This window comes from Salvia hispanica, unplaced genomic scaffold (genome assembly GCF_023119035.1).
Source record: "Salvia hispanica cultivar TCC Black 2014 unplaced genomic scaffold, UniMelb_Shisp_WGS_1.0 HiC_scaffold_948, whole genome shotgun sequence".
Taxonomy (NCBI): domain Eukaryota; kingdom Viridiplantae; phylum Streptophyta; class Magnoliopsida; order Lamiales; family Lamiaceae; genus Salvia; species Salvia hispanica.
Genome location: NW_025952741.1, coordinates 44,228 through 57,451, shown reverse-complemented (window position 1 = coordinate 57,451; position 13,224 = coordinate 44,228). Strand labels below are relative to the sequence as shown.

Below are 13,224 nucleotides of genomic sequence, written 5' to 3'. Positions count from 1 at the left end.
CTTGATGGAATTTTGGCGTCCCTCGGGGAACGGGTTAAGTCAGGCGTGTCTTAGGGGTTTGTCAAATTTTCTATTGATGGCCGTTAATTTCCGCAATTTGGAACACCAAAAAAAAACAACGGACTTTCAACTATGAAGTCTATTTTTCTCAAAAAGATTTTTTTTTTTTGACTCTTCACTAGCGTGGAGAAGACTTATAAAGTACTCCTTTGTCCCGTAAAAGGGTCTTTTTTTAGTTTGGCACGAATTTTAAGAGATGTAAAGAAAAGTGTGTTGAATAAGTTAGTGTAATATGAGTCTCACTTAGTTATTTTAAGACGTGGAGATGCATCAAAATTAGTTATTTTTTGGCATCTCGAAAAATTGTAAAGACATGATATATTCCCTTCGTCCCACTATGTAAGGGCAAAAAGAAATCCATAAAATAGGAAATAAAATCAATCAATATCTCATGCTATACCTTGAATATGATAAGAAAGGAATTAGTTATGGTAAGATTTGATTCTGGATTTAACTATGAAAGAATATGCACATTGATTAAATCCATAAAAATAATATCTTCTTCAGTTAAATATAGATGGGTTTTTGAAATTCACAAGGAAGAATACGGAGGGGGTCGAAAATTGGGTAGCACAAAGTAGGAAAGCTTTGGTTTGGATTTAATTTGAACAAATATCCCAAGCCAATTTTTTGAATCCAAGAAAACTATAATTCTTCCAAAAGATGAGGGGGTCGACAGTAATAGGGAGTTATAGGCTGGAAAAATTATGCAACCCATTTAATTAAACCCACACGTTCGAAAATTAAATCGCGCACAAGCACGACATAAATTAAATTAAATTAAATTAATATTCAAACATTCACAAATGGATAATCACACAAAATAAATAAATAATTTCCACATAGTTGAGAAATTAAAGTCATAAAAATTCGGGGCGCTATATTCGGGGTAATCACACAAAATAAAGTCATAAAAATTTCCACACGTTGTGATTTTAAATTAACAAAAATTATGATTTGGGTTAATTAATCTTCACCTAGTTGAAGAAGAACATTCGTCAACTTCGAAAAAACTTTTTGGATGCTCTATAATACATTTATTTCATTTTTATTTTTATTTTTTTTGTTTTGTCTTTTGTTCGATGAAACTCTACACAGAATAAACTCATGGATTTTCTAATATGCACAAATATTTATGATCTACGAATTATGGTATACATAGAGAAGAGAAGCACTAAAGAGAAGCTGAGAAATCGGTGTTCCAATTTGCAAAAAAAATAGTACAAAATTCATTAGTGTGGGGAAATGAATCAGCAATTGATCCCACATTTGTTGGTATCAGGGCCCTTAGTCCTAAGTATGAATGGATCAATCCTGACCCAAAGCAAGGAGAAAATGGAGGCAAGAAGGATAGACCATATGACAACAATGGTGGGAGTCCTGTTCTGCTTGCCCATCAAACCCTTGAGGAAGGGATAAAGATGCACGATGACCCAGAAGGCGAAGAAGAGCTTTCCAAAGAGAGGGCCCCACGATTGGTAGCCGTTGTTGATGGCATCAGATATCCCAGCCACCACCCCACCAAGTTTATGATGAGGATGGTGGTTGGAGGGATGAGCAACGTGGTCCACTTGAAGGCATACAGCTCGCTGAAGTCCTCATCGTCTGATGCCTTAGATGTGACTGTGAAGTTGGTGTCTATCCCCGCCAGCACCTTCAACAGCCCCTGGATCACCGCAAATAGATGCGCTGATATGCCTCCAATCACCCAGAACTGCTCGTTCCTCCACCACTCCTCGATGCTCACCCCGCTCCACCTCAGCTCTAGGATCCCTGTGATGAAGATGGACAGGAACAGAGCGATGAAGAAGAGACTCGCGAAAGTGCTTATCTGGATCACAAATTTCCCCAGCGTTAGTTGGAGTTGGACCTCCATCTTCACATTCATAATTTATTGTTATATATAATTATACCTCTGGCATTATAAATTTTCCGGTGAGTAAGCAGATGGCTGGGAGTGTGCAGTAGGCCAGAAGGGGCAGAGCCGTGAAGGGATAGACGGTGGTGTTGACGTAGGCAAACCGCTCCAGCCACTTGAGCTTGCCCTCCTTGTGACCGTACAAGAGGGGCTGTGGTGACTGAAGAAGATCTCCACTGATCCAAGAGCCCACCGCAGCACCTGGTTCAGACGGTCCGACAGATTGATGGGAGCTGATCCTTTGAATGCAGGCCTCTTAGGCATACAGTAGATTGACCTCCACCCGCGACAGTGCATCTTGAATCCTGTCAGGATATCCTCTGTGATTGACCCGTAGATCCACCCTAACTAAACTCATCATCAATCAACACAAATAAGTCCAAGTTAGTTTCTTGAATGATTTGTGATTTGCAGTAGTAGCTCTACTTTATTGTGTATTACCTCTAAGCCCCATTCTGTTTTGTCTTCATATCCACAGCTTATCACATGGATGGCTTCCTTGAGCAGAGCTGCGGGCTGGAAGAAGGTGGGACGCCGCCTTCCACCATCAGAGTTGAGGTCACAAATATGGGTGACTGTCCGAATTTCTTCTCAAAGTTCATCTGTGACTTGAGGATCTCCTTGTCGTCTTCAAATCCTGCACTTGTTTCCGTTAGAGAAATAACACATATGAAGGACTTGACTGTTCAATAGAGAAACAAACATACCTTGAACATCTGCATCTCCATGTGGGATCTTCTTGTTGCGACGTCGGAAGCAGCAATCGCAGCTCACCATCTTCGGGCGCTTACGCCCCTTTGGAGGATCATACCCATACAATGCTTGTCTCCTAAAAACGCATCCTGTTCCCACATACACTGGGCCTTGAATCCCATCAAGACCTTTCATGTTGATCTGTAAAAACAAAGCAAAACAAAAATGAATTTACAAAGGAGTACTATGTATGTATGTTGTGGGAAAAATCATGTTACTCCGTACGTACGTCGAAAAAGACGGTGTTTCTATTGGCATATCGGTCGTGTCTGTCAATGCCATCAAATCTCTGAGGGAATTGCACATAACAGACCTTCTTCCCAACCTGTGGATCCATCAAGAAGCACATGGCTTCTCTCACAGCCTTGCTGTTGTTAATGTAGTGATCACAATCCAAGTTGAGCATGAAGGGCGCATTGGTGAGAACACCGGCAACACGAATCTGCAAAACACAATAATAATTAAAACATATACTATTCCACATCACAAAGTGAATAGAATATCTTTACCAGAGAATTCATGGCGCCAGCTTTCTTGTGATGCTGGAAGCCTGGCCTCTTCTCACGGGAGACATAGACGAGGCGAGGAAGCTCGTGACCTTCGACATCAAGCCCCCATTCTGGCCTAGAAACACTTGAATCATACCAGGATGATCTTTGGTGTTGTTCCCTGGCCAGGGCGTCCCATCCTGCATGATCCATCCTCCCGGGGCACCTTGGTCGCCTTAGCCACCATTGCGTTTATCCTCACCTTGAACTCTTCGTATTCTCTCTGTGTGAGTAAGACGACAACAAATTAAATTAACACACTTGTTAAATAATAGTGATAGTAATGCTTTCTTTACCTTCATAGCCCTTCTCTCCTTGACAAAAGTTGGCTGCACTTTGTCCTTGAGATAGTCCACCTTCTCAGCAAAGTACCATTCGGGCGCTCGTGGCTCGATGGCGAATTTCTTGCAAAAGGGGACCCATTTCCTGGCGAACTCGGCGGTCTCAGAGAGGGCCTCGAAGGTGCACATGGAAGCACCATCATCAGAGATGTAGCAAGATATCTTGTCAACAGGATAATCCACAGCCAGTATGGAAAGCACGGTGTTTGCGGTAACGAGAGGAGGCTCCTTCAAGGGGTCCACCGTACTGACGAATATGTCGACTGGGGCTAGCATGTTAGGCTCACCTTCTCTCTCATACCTGAGGGAGAGGCGGTCGAGGTAGGTCTCGCGATCGATGGGGAACCATTTGGGGAACTGGTCGAGGATCCAGGAGAGGGCGAACCAGATCTCGCAGACGATGGAGGTGAGCCAGAGGCCGATGGCGTCATGGACCGGGTTCAAGATCCGATAGCGGAGGAACAAGGCCAGCACCACAAGGCGGGTAACGATTACCATGCGGTAAGGGTTGATCTTGCTCGAAGCTATTGGCACTTTGCGTGAGAGTGGCTGTCGCGCCTCGTCTATACTGTAAATATATACTTACAAATTAATTACTACTAATATGGAGTAAATAAATTGTGTAATTATTTTTGTACTCAACTCACATGCCCATGTCAGGATCGGCTAATTCATCATATTGATCATGATTTCCTCCTTGCTGCACTTTCCACTCATCCATTCTCTCCTTCCATCCCAAATCTTTCCTATCATCCCATCTTCCACTTGCTGCAAAATTCATATAGGAGTATATATTTATTTATGATGTACTTAGCTTAGTAACAAACATATTAATCAATACTACATATATATGGGTATGTACCATGATCATCAGTGACGGGATGCACCCGCTTATGCAAAGTGGGCCCCATTTGATCTCCATAGCTTGAAATGGGGAACTCTCCGCTGACCGGGCGGGAGCGACCGCCTGAGATAACCGGTGGGTATTGGGCGTTTATATCCTCGTGATCTTCCGGCCCTCTCCCGTAGCTCATCTTACCATGAAGCATTGCTTCAGCTATATCAGTGTTCTTTTTCTGCTGCTCATCAATGTTGAATTCGTGCTCGATGTCGTCAGTGTCCTCCTCGTCGTCGTCTCCCTCAACCCGAGGGCTCCCTAAATTGATACTAGCACAATTAGTTCTACATTACTCCTATTAATTAATTCATTAATTACTTTTAGCACTTGCCTTTGAGGCGCTTGTATCTGGTTTTGCACTGTGGGCATAGCTGGCTGCCCTCTCTCCTCTCGTACTCGTAGCAAGGCCGGCACACTGGGAAGCCGCATTCGTTGCACGCCACAAACAGCTCTCCCTCCACCGTCACCCCCATCTCGTCTCCGCATATCTCGCATACTTGCCCACTCAAGTTCTTCAAAGCCTTAGGCTGCAATCCAAAGTCCAAAAACAAATCAAAATTAATTCTAATGCAAAATTAAATACTAGGAGTATAGTAAGTGTTTGTTCACCTCTTCATGGCCGTGGATCACCACGAGCTCGTTCGAGTTGTGGGAACCGGCCACCAGCCCTGCGCTGGCTTCCATTCTACTGTAATTAATTGTGTGTAGAAGATAGATGTCGAGTAATGGAGTGTTTCGAAATTCGAATCGAATATATTTAAGTTTACAAAGCTAGGAAAGTGTATGTGTGTGTGTATTGCTATTTGCTACCTAATGTGCGTGGTCATGTGTTGCTAGCTGTTGGGTGCAGAGTCTCCATTGCCTCCAAGTTAAGCTTCTTCTGTTTCAACCACCTTTCTCTTTCATCTTCCACCAAACTTATACTCCTATACAATTTACACACCAAAACAGACCATACTCTATCTTCAGACTTATATATTTCCTCCATTAATTCTTCAATTTTAGTATGTACTAGTATCAGTATATCACTTTGACTTCTTTTCTATTGATCATCAGTTACTAGGGATGTCAATCTAGCAAACCTGCGGGTCGACCCAAATAATCTGGTAAAATCATAGGGCTAGAGCTGGAAAATTGTAACCCAAATACATAACCGGGCTACGGGCTGACCCGTTTGGGGTCTGCGGATTATGGCTGGCCCGGTGGGTTGCGGGTTAGCCCATGGGTTGAGCATTTAAAAAAAATATTATCAAATTTAGGGTTTATATTCTTATATATATGAAATATATATGACATATGAACTATATATGGTAATTATGTCTTCCTTCTCAAATTAAAATTTAGGGTTATATGAAATATAGAGTATACTAATATCATAATATGTACTTATATAATCACATTAAACTCCATACAATTTATTTTTTGGCATACAATTATATGTACTATCTTTTCTTCTTAGAATTTAATTTTTTGGGTATACAATTAAGAACGTTATTTAACTCCTTTTGAAATGCATGATTTCCATTTAATTGTATTCAGATTCACACGTGCTACTAATTGAGCAATATGTTTATGTGTTTTGTTTCAATTTTGAATTGCTATTATTTTCCTTCTCTTGATCACTTTGATAATATTTCAATTTACGACAATCTGTTTTTTTTATAAGTTAGAATATTGAATTGGATAGAAAGAAACCAATAAGATCACTTCTGACCCGAATAGCCCGTGGGTTAGCTCGAAACCCGAAGAGTTAGGGTTAGGGCCAAAAATCTATAACCCGAAAAATCTACGGCCTGAATAACCCGCACCCATATAGCTCGACAACCCGAATGAGTTGGCCCGAACCCAAGCGGGTTAGCCCAATTGACATCCCTATTAGTTACAATGATTAACTTTTAATTTTATTTTGTAGGGAATCACCGTATTTAGCTAGGATTCATTTCCAACTTTATGCCTCACCTTTTTCATTCTGAAATATTAAGTATGATGCTGTTTTATTAGTATTATTATAATCATAAGTGTAATTAAAATTATCGGAATTCAAATCCTTTTAGTGGGCCCTTCCATTGGTAGAGGAAATTAAAATATGTTTCATTCTATTATTAAGAATATAAATATTCTTTATAAATTATTATGAAGGAGCAAAGTCGCTATGCTGCATACGACCTCAAACATATATCATGATTTTAAAATTTCAAGTTAATACCATGGCGTAAGAATGATATTATCAGAATAAAACAATCAAATAATAAAAAACACGAGAAGGTCCAATTAGGTACCCATAAAAATTGATGTGTTTGGTTTCATTATATATATATTTCTAGCAATGGTTTTACGTAGATTATAATCAAAGAATAAAAATACGAATAAAACAATCAAAGAACAACAATACATATGTACGAGGAGAATAAAACGCCCTAAAGGAATATACAATCAAAGAAGTAGATTAAAAATGAAAAGTAAATAACAATTTAAGTCATGCATAAAATACGATATGTCACAATACGAAAATAGAAAGAAACTCATAAAAATCAGAATTTTCAAAATAACCCAGTGGATAAGAAGAAATAATAAATGCACAAAATATTTATAATCCCAATGTAGTTTTTTTACGAGAAAACTGAAAAAATTATAATATTCTCGATTACTAAAAATTTGTCACTTATTTCCATTTTTATCTCATCCTTAAAAATTTATCATTTTCACTTTTTTTCATTTTTAATTGTAGATTTCATATTCCACTAATTCATTCTCACTTACATTTTTATAAAATTAATATATAAAAGTAAAACATACACATGCTACTAATTTTTTTTAACTCACTTTCTATTATATTTTTTAAAATTCGTATCGAATCAAATAGCACAGCTATTTAGGCTGAAAATTTAACTTGGGCTGTTGATTTAAGTAATTGGAAGATCGGGCTGGAGTTTTAATATATGGACTACGAATAAACGCTTCGACGTTGAAAATTGAATGCTGAAAATATTTTTGAATTGGGGTGAATTGAAAGGGACACTAGGCTCATTGAATTTGTAGAATCATTTTAACCATCTGGATGATGGATTTGGAAGTACATGAAAAATAATATCCTATAAAACTTTATTATATTTTTTGGGCGACATCTACTATGATTTCAGTGAAAGGCTGTGTTTGGTAGTAGCCAGGAGCATGGTTAAGCCATTTTATCTATGTTATCCTCTTTGTTTGGTATCAAATTGGGAAACCCATAACGGACCCAGATAGAGCTCCGTTCCATCCAAAAACGACTGTTTCACGTTGATTATTAACTTCTCATTTTGTTGCGGATAAATTATACGCCTCGTAAGCCGCAATGAATTGGCCAATATTTCCCAATATTAGGAGATTTTGTCTCCAAAACCCTCATATTTCCCAATATTAGGAGATTTTGTCTGTGAGGTCTAGTAGTCACGAACGTGATGTTGTGTCGCTAGTTGTGGAGGAGTATCAGGAAGTCAATCGTGTGAAGAGGTTGTTGTTTACAGCTATTCTGGAATGTATGCACAACAACCGGTCATTTTCAACAACGAAGATTAAATGTGCAGCCTTACCGAATATTAGAGCGTGTTTCGGCACAAGTCGCCCACCCAACGCGTCTGGTAGGCCTTACTTTCGTTGATTGCATAAACAATCTTAGAATGGATCGTAATACATTTGGTCGATTATGCATTCTACTGCGCGAGCGGACTGACCTGATTGATGGAAGATTCGTTACCGTCGAAGAGCAGGTTGCAATGTTCCTTTGCGTTTTGGCGCATCACAATAAAAATAGCATGCGGGCTTCAATTTCCGTCACTCATTGCAAACGGTATCACACTTCATTCACTCAATTTTGAGTTCAATCTTGCAACTTCATGGAGATCTGCTGGTTACACCAGAACCCGTAAACGATGGTTGTTCATGGAGATCTGCTGCTACCGAGAGGGTTACATCGCGGGCTCGGGAAGTACATGTTGATTGCCTACTCCATATCCAAGTCGTCTTCACGTTTATGGCTGATGTAATATTTGTATTTGGAATTGTAATTGGTCGCCTACTTTAGCAACTTCTATGTCTTACTATTTGGTAGTTTTTGTATGGGATTGTAATCGGCTATTCTATAGTTTTGTTATATGCAGTAGTCAGATAATCTACTTATTTCGAACTCAATTGTGGTACGATGTTATTTATGTTCATTTCAACCAAGTTATTTTGAGTTTTTATTGGTGGAGACCAATTTTTTGCTCACATCATGGTATCTGTATAATTTTTAATTGCATAGACAATTCTTTAAAACTAGGTACTAAAGAAACTGACATAGTACAAGCAACACAAGAATAACTTTCATTACATCCATAATTGAAAAACATACATACATTACAAAACGAGTACACACACATATATAATAGTGACCTCATGCGCATTGTTCATACTTATATGCCCTAAAAAATGCTTCCCCAAAAGACTCAATCCTCGAATACAACAAGAAAATGCACTTCCATCGGATCTACCAATATGAAGGTGCACTTTGTCCCAAACTGAAGCAAGTTTGCACGGGCGGCGAAATCTTTCCACCCACGGACCACGGTGCATTCGAACTTTGTTGCCCTGGTTTGTGATTCCCACGTCCCAACACTGAGTACCAAATTTATACTCCTATACAGTTTACACACCAAAACATACCAAACTCTATCTTCATCTATACTTTTACATTAATTCTTCAATTTTATGTATCTTAGTTTGACTGCTTTTCTATTGATCATTACTTACAATGATTTACTAAACTTTTAATTTTATTTAGCTAGGTAATCACCATATTAATAGCTAGGATTCCAACTTTATACCTCATCATTTTCATCATTTCATGCTAAACTATTAACTATGATGCTGCTTTACTAGTACTGAGGTTACTCTGTAAAATGTACTATAAATGTTAGAATTTATTAATTTATTTGATTTACTACAAATGGACAGGAGGAGAAAGCTTACATTAAAACTGCATCAAAAAATTGAAATAATGTAGTGTAGAGTCTCCAAAAATAAATGAAAATTAGTTGTTGCGAAATGTTGCGGAAATAACAAAGAGTGTTTAATTCATTCCTGGATGCCATTGCGATTTGCGATACATATAAAATGATACAATAATGAAATATAGTAAGTTAGTTAGAACCATCAAGTGATGCCCACGATATATAGCGCGGAATAATTTTTGGTTATATTTCAATGTCTTTCACATTCTCCTTTTTACAAAATACTCCACCTATTCAAATTAATAAAATTAGAAAAGTAGACTAAACTAAAAAAAATAAAAGAAATATTATTAAGTAGAAACATTGATATACATTCACTAAGGAGGATAGAGATGATGTTGTACAGTATTTCATATACAAAAATCGAAATCGAGGTGTGTTAGCATGCATCATCGTACTTGAAATCATCTTAGTACCAAAATAGGGAAAGTTGGTCACCTCTCCAAGATTGCTTCATTTGCAAAAGATGACTTCTCAGGCTGCCTTCTTCAACCTGCACAAACAAACCATGTCCGATCACTAGGCCCTTCTTCATAAGATGGAATGAAAGAGGGAATAGTATGAAATTGTCATTTCATTTCTATCTTTATCAAAATCTCAATTTTCTGGTCACTAGTCACTATATAGTACTCCCTTCGTCCCGACTAAGATGACATATTTTTTGGCCGACACGAGATTTTAGAAGTTATTGGTTAATATGTTTAATTAAAAAAAAAGTGAGTGTAGATATTAAAATAGAGAGATAAAGAAAGATGAATATCTAAATATAAGTGAGAAAAAGTGGTTGGATGTATTAATTGGAAAGATAAACTTTCCAAAGAAGGAAATGTGTCATTTTAATTGGGAATAACTAAAAAGGAAAAGTGTCATTTTAAGTGGGATGGAGGGAGTATGATACTACATTCGTCCCACAATAAAAGTCACATTTTGTCATTTCGGTCCGTCTCATAATATGAGTCATATTTCACTTCTACCATAAATGGTAAATAGGTCCTACATTCCAGTAACTCACTTCACTCACATTTTATTATAAGCCCAATATAAAAAAGTAGGTCTCATATTACACTAACTTTTCCAACCCATATTCTTTACATCTCTTAAAACGCATGTCCACACCAAATGTGATCGCTATTGTGAAACGGAGGTAGTATGATGCTTTCTACAATGTGAATATGAATGTATTCAAGCCACCACTGAACAAGACGAAGAAGAATAGGATGACACTAACCCAATGGGAAATCTATTCAAACTACATCCAGTAATCATGAAAGGAACCCTTACCTGCAAAGCAGCTATGGAACAAAAAAGTGATTCACACTCATTAAGCACGGCTCTTTCACGTGCTGCAACATCAGCAAGTTCCGCTACCAAGGAGTTCATACTCTCTACCTGTACAAGAAGTTTATACGGTCAATCTTTAAGCAACGTCATACACAAGGAGAATGGCAGAGGGTAAAGTTATGTATCTTGACTTTTTGACTTGAATAAACTAGTGCAGCATATACAGGAGACAAGATTGTATAATATGAAAGATCTCACCTGATGGAGAATGGGGCGTAAAGAGGATGTCATAGCCTTCATCACATTATCAGCAGAGCATACAGCTCCTTTTACAGATCTAATATCTACCTGAAAAAACAAAGAATGGTCAAATGAAATAGTACTATTTTAACAAAAATTTAGTCAACTAGCATACCCTTGTTCCTTCAGCAACTGGAATCCGGAGAGTACTAGCCTGCAAATCGTGGATGGCCCAGGTCATTAAGTTAGTATGGTCCCTCTCAATTGAAGCCCACTCAACAAGACAACTCGCCTGATAAAGTCGAATCCCAATTAGAAATTATGCAAGGAGTCTCTCAACCAAACACTGCCATATGGTAAAGACAGTAAATATAGAAGTGATGCAAATGTTGAATATGTGGCCAGTAAGACATGATGATACCATTTCAAGGAAAACAGACAAGAATACAAACAGAAACAATGATGGTTTTGAAGTATGCTACAGGAAATGTGCATTATAGAAGTTTAGATCAATCGAGCTTATAAAGAAAATAAAATATACAATAGAAATTTATTCAGAAACACTTGAAAAGCTAAACCAATCTGATGGCATAAACATACCACATTCAGACCCCTTCCTAACAAAACCGTGGAACATTTTTACGTTTTCTTTAACAAATAGCTAGGATAATGGCCTTCTTTGTGAAGATGAGTTACTTTGAAGATAAGCCTTCCAATAGTATCAATAGTTGCAAGACATTGACTGACATGATCTTTTCAACCCATCAGGATTAGCAAGTTCTTTTCCTACTCAAGGATTGAACAGTTTTAATTTTCCGTATTGCTTCTGTTGAATAGTGAATTCTATATGTTGCATAGCATGATAAAGATTTCACTTTGTATATTTGTTCAGTGCTAGAATATTTGTGCTGATTAGTGAAAAATTTACTTCATCAGAGAGAGATTGAGCTAAACCCCAAATCAACAGATGTGCAGTTTGCAGCTCTTTTTGCACTGAACTTCCACATATCCAAACAAACCATGGAAACCACGGAAAGCATGTATTAAACACATGAAGAATTCACATACAAGTGTCACTATAGTTATAACTTATAAGTCTTACTTGATTGACCCAAACTGAATAAAGCTTCAACTTAAGCTTCAGCTGCTGGAGATTAGATCTTTTTTTTCTGACTGAATCCAACAGATCTAAGATTGTCATCCACGTGTTGTATAATATTTTCTACACAATCAATAATGTTCGATGATCAGAAAGAAACTCATAAAAATCAGAATTTTCAAAATAACATAAAATACGATATGGCACAATACGAAAATAGAAAGAAACTCATAAAAATCAGAATTTTCAAAATAACCCAATGGATAAGAAGAAATAATAAATGCACAAAATATTTATAATCCCAATATAGTTTTTTTACGAGAAAACAGAAAAAATTATAATATTCTCGGTTACTAAAAATTTGTCACTTATTTCCATTTTTATCTCATCCTTAAAAATTTATCATTTTCATTTTTTTCATTTTTAATTGTAGATTTCATATTTCACTAATTCATTCTCACTTACATTTTTACAAAACTAGCTGACCACCCGTGCGATGCACGGAGTATATATAGTTTCTCTGTCCCCAAAGAATCTGCACTTTGGTGGTTCGGCATGAGATTTAATGCAAAATTGGTAAAATAAGAGAGGTAGATAGAAAAAGTAATTAAAGTATTTTTTAGGGGGGAGTGAGTTCCACTTCATTAGAAAGAAAAGGATTTACATTTTCAAAATTGGAAAGTGCGTATTCTTGTGGGATGAAGAGAGTATATACTATTCCTTCCGTGCGCCATTAGAAGTTCTATTTTGATTCGACACAAATTCTAATAAATTTTATGACTTTGTAAATTAGAGATGTAAATGAGTTAGTAGATATACACCTCACTTTTTTTATATATTGATTTAGTTGAAAGGTCAGATGAACTTATCTATCAAATGGAAAAAAAAAATAAACTTTAAAACGTAGACATGTCGAAATTGCATGGAACATATTTTCAAGGACGGAAAAAGTAAATTAAATATTATTAAATTAAATTAAAAAAATACTTAAAAAGTAATGCACAAGTCATATAATAAAACAATAGAGATATAAATGAGAGGAACTATAAACACTTA

At 37.2% G+C, this 13,224-nt stretch overlaps 2 protein-coding genes and 1 long non-coding RNA gene across 4 annotated transcripts; 1 reads left to right on the top strand and 2 right to left on the bottom strand.

Annotated features, from left to right (window-relative positions):
* Positions 1–1,235: 1,235 nt before the first annotated feature.
* LOC125200389 (cellulose synthase A catalytic subunit 7 [UDP-forming]-like) lies at positions 1,236–5,202 on the bottom strand. Its single transcript, XM_048098036.1, is given in 16 exon segments — positions 1,236–1,582; positions 1,585–1,891; positions 1,974–2,131; positions 2,134–2,326; positions 2,420–2,496; positions 2,499–2,615; positions 2,686–2,872; positions 2,961–3,173; positions 3,241–3,341; positions 3,344–3,439; positions 3,442–3,502; positions 3,576–4,188; positions 4,268–4,388; positions 4,483–4,776; positions 4,850–5,045; positions 5,128–5,202. Coding segments are annotated over 16 exon segments (3,081 nt in total). The 3' UTR covers positions 1,236–1,310.
* A 2,828-nt stretch (positions 5,203–8,030) lies between these two features.
* LOC125200385 lies at positions 8,031–8,565 on the top strand. Its single transcript, XR_007172722.1, has 3 exons — positions 8,031–8,138; positions 8,268–8,347; positions 8,418–8,565. It is a non-coding gene; the product is annotated as an uncharacterized LOC125200385 (long non-coding RNA).
* Positions 8,566–9,815: 1,250 nt separating this feature from the next.
* On the bottom strand, positions 9,816–12,305 carry LOC125200391 (QWRF motif-containing protein 4-like). Of its 2 annotated transcripts, none has more exons than XM_048098037.1 (5): positions 12,172–12,305; positions 11,245–11,361; positions 11,088–11,177; positions 10,830–10,937; positions 9,816–10,041 (listed from the first exon to the last, which is right to left on the bottom strand). In XM_048098037.1, the coding sequence occupies exons 1-5, from the start codon at positions 12,268–12,270 to the stop codon at positions 9,958–9,960; spliced, it is 498 nt and encodes a 165-aa protein (XP_047953994.1). In that variant the 5' UTR covers positions 12,271–12,305; the 3' UTR covers positions 9,816–9,957. The 2 variants fall into 2 exon arrangements, with proteins under 2 accessions (XP_047953994.1, XP_047953995.1); XM_048098038.1 differs by having other exon boundaries at positions 11,245–11,415; positions 12,172–12,288.
* Positions 12,306–13,224: the final 919 nt, after the last annotated feature.

What these genes read in the sequence shown, in the direction of transcription:
- LOC125200391 (XM_048098037.1), bottom strand. Translation starts at nt 12,270, where the DNA reads ATGACAATCTTAGATCTGTTGGATTCAGTCAGAAAAAAAAGATCTAAT. An exon ending in CAGTTGCTGAAGGAACAAGG is followed by an intron (nt 11,178 to 11,244) that starts GTATGCTAGTTG and finishes TTGTTTTTTCAG; the next exon opens with GTAGATATTAGATCTGTAAA. An exon ending in TACGCCCCATTCTCCATCAG is followed by an intron (nt 10,938 to 11,087) that starts GTGAGATCTTTC and finishes CTTCTTGTACAG; the next exon opens with GTAGAGAGTATGAACTCCTT.